Source organism: Cenococcum geophilum (assembly GCF_001692895.1).
Source record: "Cenococcum geophilum 1.58 unplaced genomic scaffold K441scaffold_27, whole genome shotgun sequence".
In the NCBI taxonomy this organism is placed as follows: Eukaryota; Fungi; Ascomycota; class Dothideomycetes; order Gloniales; family Gloniaceae; genus Cenococcum; species Cenococcum geophilum.
The window spans coordinates 1,409,403-1,415,653 of record NW_027137585.1 but is presented as its reverse complement, the minus strand read 5'-3'; the positions used below and the strand labels follow the sequence as shown (position 1 = coordinate 1,415,653).

At 35.8% G+C, this 6,251-nt stretch overlaps 1 protein-coding gene across 1 annotated transcript; it reads left to right on the top strand.

The window, feature by feature from the left end:
- Positions 1-3,284: 3,284 nt before the first annotated feature.
- Positions 3,285-3,459, top strand: K441DRAFT_723543 (uncharacterized protein; the record flags this gene model as incomplete). Its single annotated transcript, XM_067654094.1, has 1 exon — positions 3,285-3,459. The coding sequence occupies one exon, from the start codon at positions 3,285-3,287 to the stop codon at positions 3,447-3,449; it is 165 nt and encodes a 54-aa protein (XP_067502895.1). The 3' UTR covers positions 3,450-3,459.
- Positions 3,460-6,251: the final 2,792 nt, after the last annotated feature.

Here is a 6,251-nt window from a genome sequence, read left to right as displayed (position 1 = left end):
AGCCGAATATATATAATATAACACGAAGGTACGTCTTTAGCTACTATACCTACTAATAAGCTAAAGCCTCGCATAAGACATATAATGGTCTTTTAAAGCCACTACCTATTCTAGACCGAAGATAGAAGGATATCTTAATTAACTTTATTATTAACCTCCCTAAAAGTAGAGGCTATATAAATATTATAGTAGTTATAAACCAACTATCTAAGATAAGATACTTAATCGCCTGCTATCGCCTAACTATTCCTAGATTATATATAGAAACTCTATAGACTCCCCAAAACGATTATCTCCAACAAAAATAGCCAGTTTATCTTAGTATTTTAGAAAGAACTAACTACTTAACTCCGTATTAAAGCACTGTTATCTATTATATATTACCTAGAAATAGATAGTTAAACGGAACGCGTAAATGCTATAATAGAATAGTATATTCGGATATATACGTTATATTTATAAGAAAACTGGATTAACTAGCTCGTATTTACCAAGTTTACTACAAATAATTCCGTCTTAGAAACTATAAAAGTCTCCCTATTCCTAGCTAATTACAGCTAGCACCAATAAGTGGGTTTTAAACCATTTAGTAATATTCCTCGCCCTACTTATTACGCCTTATAAGTCGTAGAAGTAAATAAATTTATAGAAAAGATGGAGGAACTATAATAGTTCCTTACTAATAAGATGATATAGGCTTAATCTATCTATAAATCCGTAGCAAATAAGAAACGAACCCTAACACTAGCCTACTAAATTAATAATTTTGTTTAGCTAGATATAAGAAATCTAAACACAAAACAACCTACTAAGAAACTTAATTAGAAGAATGCTGGCCCTTGTAAGGTTAAAAAGGTTATCTTTCCTTATGCCTACTAACTAAAGCTCCCTAATACGGTTAAAATCCACCCTGTATTCTATACGTTAATCCTCTACCCTACTGCCCCTATATTAGACGCCCTACCTAGATAAATATAGGACCCTCCCCCACCGGTTAAGGTAGACGGTGAGGATAAGTACTTTATTAAAAGAATTAATAATATTAAGTACGATAAACGGAAACGCTAATATATATATCTTATAAAGTAAAGAGGCTATACTAAGCCCTTATAGGAACCCGTTAACCCTATAGAACTTATATAAGCCGTAGAAGACTTTTATATACTCCACCCAGAACTACTATAGCCCTATCTTGCAAAAGCTTGAGTTTAAAGGGGGGGTACTGTTATAGGACACCCCCATAACACCTTATATACGTCTACCTATTTCTATTAACTTAGTAACTAGAAACTAACTATAAGATGGCAATCTAATAGTAACCTGCGGCAATCTAATGGTAACTTGCTATATTTTACTATATTCTATTAAGTTCTACTAAGTTTTACTAAATCCTACTAAGTTCTGCCAAGACTACCACTTAAATCCTATTCTGCTCTATATACGTATTAACTAAGCAACTAAGTCTATAATATGTACCCTTTCTTCCTATTTTCCTACCTTCTTTCTTTACGTAACGTCTTGACTTCCTTATATAGTTTATGTATATAGCTTAATAATATCTACCTTGCTATATATTATTATCGCTTATACTTACTCCGTAATAGATAGTTGCCGTTAATAAAAGCCTTACTATCTAGAATAGGTCCTAGAGTTATATACTCTGTCCTTTTATAAGGGAGAATATTAACTACTAGTATACGCGGATATTTAATATCTGCGTTAGAGTCGAATATACTATTAACCGCAGTAGGATATACGTATTAGATAGCGTCCGTAATAAAACTTATAAATATCCGCTTCTAAAGGTTATTAAACCTATTCTTAACTATATTAACAACCTTATCTAACCTAAGTTAACAGGTGTTATTTAACATTAACTATTTAAGGCCCCCTTTAGGCATATATACTCCGCGTAAAATCTTTCCCGTAGTATATAAATTAAACTTACTAATCTTGCCAATAACCTAATATTAAGTTTTTTAGCAATAGCTAAAGTTATTATAGATAATGCAGATATTATTATAAATAGACAGAGACTTAATTAGTTTCTTAAGGGTTATTAACGCTAGAAGAGCTAGTAGAATTAATAAAACCTTCTTTAGAACGTTCGGCTAGCCTAAGCTTTTTAGCGTTAAGAGTTATATAACTATTAATTAGACTAAGGCTATATAGGAAAGATAACACACGGCGCTTTATACTAAGCGCCTAACGATATAGACTAAGTAAACGGGCGAAACTATTTACGGGGTTTTAGGCGAACCCTAGGAGAAATATAGAGGTAACTATAGCTGTATATCTATCGTGCGGATCTTAACTATATTCCTCTCTATTTAGTATAAATATCCCCTTAATAAGCTAAAATAGTAGCGGACCGTGCTGCTAAATAAATTTAGCCGTATTCTTAAGGTTAATATCCTAAAACTCTATATTTAGAGTCTATGTATTAAAGGGGCCGCGTTATAATTATAGTTGGCAGAGCTCTTTCCGGATACAGCGGATAGTATAGGTTACCAGCGTTATATAAATATTAGCCCTCTTAATAAGTTCTTTTTCTATTTTCTTATCCTCTAGCAAAGGAATAAGTAGGTCCCCTATTTTCTTTTTCTTCCTATTGCCTTTATACCCATTTTCGCTTTCTAAGTACTTAAAGACCAGCCTATAAAAAGACCAGCCCTATTAACGTAGAAGGTCCTTAATAATATTAACCTTCTTTTCCTTTAATATCTTTATCTAACTAGTAGATAAAATATCGGCTAGCTATAAAGAGAGCTAGCGACGTGGGCGTAAGCGTTCAGCGTTAGTGTTTACTGCGCGGCTCGGCGGTGTAGAGGTAAAATTAGGGCCTCTACCGCGACGAATTCCTCTTAATGTCGCGCGTATATAAGGAGCTAAAGATCTTATAACTTATAGAGTAAGCTTTTCTCTATAATTTAGTGTGATTTTTATATTAACAGGTATTATGGGAGGGTAGATTAATTTTATTAAAGTTAATAAGGTCTTCTTATATAAACCATGTTTAGGTTTTCCTACAAATCTTACCAAAGTCTCTCAAACTAAGAAAACAATTACCATCCTAAATCAGCTTAGCAGACGGTGCGGATATTCCTATATCCGCAATTGATTTCTTAGTCTAAGCTTCTAAGGTAAAAATCGAGGCTCTAAATAAAAAGCTTACTAAGCGTAAACTCAATAACGTACCCTTCGGGCCAGTGGGCCATGCGGGCCAGTAGGCCACCCCATCAAAATCGCGAAAGGACGCGACGCGTTATACAACTACGACCTCAATGGCTACCCTACAACAAGAAAATCCCCTTTTTCAAGAGGGCAGAATTCTTCTATCTATTAATGCCCATAAGCAAGGCCAATTTACAAGTTTCCGAAAGGCCACTAGCACGTACAACGTGCCCCGATCTACAGCTCAGCGACGCCGTAAAGGTATTACACCATAACGTGGTTCTATTGCTCCAAATTACTGTCTTACACCAGCACAAGAAGAGACCCTTAAGCAGTGGATTCTATTAATGGATTAACGCGGTATGCCACCTAGGAATTCTACCGTACAGTAGATGGCTAGCCTTTTAGCTACCCAGCGCGGCTTATAACTAGTTAGTGAGTAATAGGTATACGACTTTATTAAGCGCTACGATAACCTATAATCTAAATGGAATCATAAGTATAACTATTAGTATGCTAAATATAAAGATCCTGTGCTTATTTAGGCCTGGTTTAAACGCGTTTTAGATATAAAGATATAATATAGAATTCTTAATAACGATACTTAGAATTTTAATAAGACTGGCTTTTAAATAGGCGTTATTATAACTATAAGAGTTACTACTAAAACTAATAGGGCTGGCTGGCCTAGAATAATATAGCTAGGTAATTAAGAATGGGTTATAATTATTAAATGCATTAATGCAATAGGGGGTATAATTTTACTGCTGGTTATCTTTAAAGCAGTAATGCACTAAACTGCTTAGTATAAGAATAATATTATTCTATATAACTGGTTAATTAGCATTAGTAAGAATGGCTAAACAATAAATAAGATTAGCCTAACTTAGCTAAATCTATTCTATAAGCATATAAAGGATCACACCGTTAGCACGCATCGGCTGCTTATACTAGACGGCTACGGCAGCCACATTAACCTCAAATTTAACTAGTTCTGCCTAGATCGCAAGATTATCGTTATCTTCATGCCGGCGCATTCGTTATATCTACTGCAGCCGCTTAATATAGGCTGTTTCTCGGCGCTGAAGTAGGCCTACGGACGCAGCGTTAAACAGCTTATAAGCCGCGGTGTTAACCATATTAATAAACACGAATTCCCGCTACTATATAGGCAGGCTAGGCAAATAGCGCTGCATTAAAATAATATACAGGCAGGATTTGCAGCTACTAGCCTTGTTCCGTACAGCCCTAATCACGTACTATCGCAGCTACACGCTAAATATTAGATACTATTACCCCAACGCTGTCCGCAATTAAATGCATCCTAGGCAGCTAAAACACCGCATAATATTACTAAGCTACAGCAGCAAACGGCTTTGCTAAGACGCTATCTTAAACAGCGCACGTATACCCTACCAAGTCCAACAGAACAAGCCCTTAGCCAGCTTATTAAGGGGTATAAAATGGCAATATTAAGCGCTATACTGCTTATAAGTGAAAATACGAAGCTATATACAGAAAACCAACACTAAAAAAGAAAGAGGGCATAGCCGCGCACGTATATAGCTAGGGGGGGTGTTTTATTAGGAGCAGAAGGGTTATCTCATGCGCAAGCTGCCCAAATAGGGGCAGCAGAGGGGGCAGCAGAGGCAGCGGTCGAGCGACCGCAGCGAGCACCACGCAAGTGCAGTGTATGTACTTCAACAGAACACACAGCGCGTACGTGCCCTAAACGGCAGGCAACTAGCTAGTAGATAGCTACACCAAATATAATTATTCGTGGTTAAGTAATTCGCAATATTTGGCGTTAGTAGTTTAGTAAGTGGCCCACTAGCCCACATGGCCCACTAGCCCGCAGGGTACATTATAAACATTTCGTTAGTTTACCCTATCGATTATCATATTATTCTATTTTAGAGATCAGGCTTTAGAACCGTTGTTCTAGTCATAAATCTAAATATTGCGGGAACGTAAGTCATGGTAAAGAGTGGGTCTTCTCTTATCTTAGTAAGCAACTTAGACGGCAAGGGCAAACTAAAGGCGCACTTACTAATACTAAAGTATTACTAGTCTCTATCCTAAAAAACGCCACTTTTTTTTAATTAATCAGCTATCTACTAACCTTAAGTTTACCCTACCGTCTAAGGGCCTATAGTACGGAACTCTATAGCGCTCAACTTTAATCTAAGCAATTTTGTATAAGAAATACTTCCTCCTATATATTTAACTCCCTAATAATATCTTTTTAACCTAATAAGCTGATGAGTTGAATTAGACCAGTCTCCTCCACAATTAATTACTTTTTTATAATGGGAACACCACTTCCTTACGAGTTACGCGCTTCTAGTATTTTGGTAAACACTAACGCGTCCTTATCTCCACTCTCCAATATTAACTCTATTTCCCCCTTAACACCATCCTCTATATCTCCGTCGCCTTAAAGGTAAGCAACTATACCCCTTACTAGTTACTAAAGGCGAATTAGAAAACGGCGGAGCCCTCTTTTTTAGCACTAAAAGCTACGGGTAATATAAATACTATAGCAGCGAAACAAATTTAATATTAAGTAATTCCTTAAGGTATAAGTTATAAAGGGCGTTAATAATAGATCGGGTGGCCTCTATATTAGTTAGCGGATTTTATTATTATATTCTGCTTTAAAATAGGCAGAGGTTTATACAGCCCTTTAATTAACTGGTTACGTGTTAGTAAGGGATATTTCTTTAATAAAACTTATCCAAGAACTTAATGCACTGCTTAGGCAGCTATATTTTAATAAGTTTAACAGCTTTACCTCTACAGAGAAGGTTAACTTCTCTTAAGTATTAGAAAAAATTTAATCGACTGCTCCTAAATAGACTGCTCTACTTAAAAAGCTTATAAGCAATTAACACTAGGGCTAGAGTAGTTATAAAGGGTTAGGCAATTCTAAGATAGTCCAGCAGCAGTTATATTTAATTACTTCTATTATCTATAGAAGTCGCGCACGGTCTACTGCCAATTTCTTTACAAAAATATTAGGAATCTACCTACTTGGGAGTGGTGTTAACCGTTAAGTTATTAAGGTATTAGCTAGG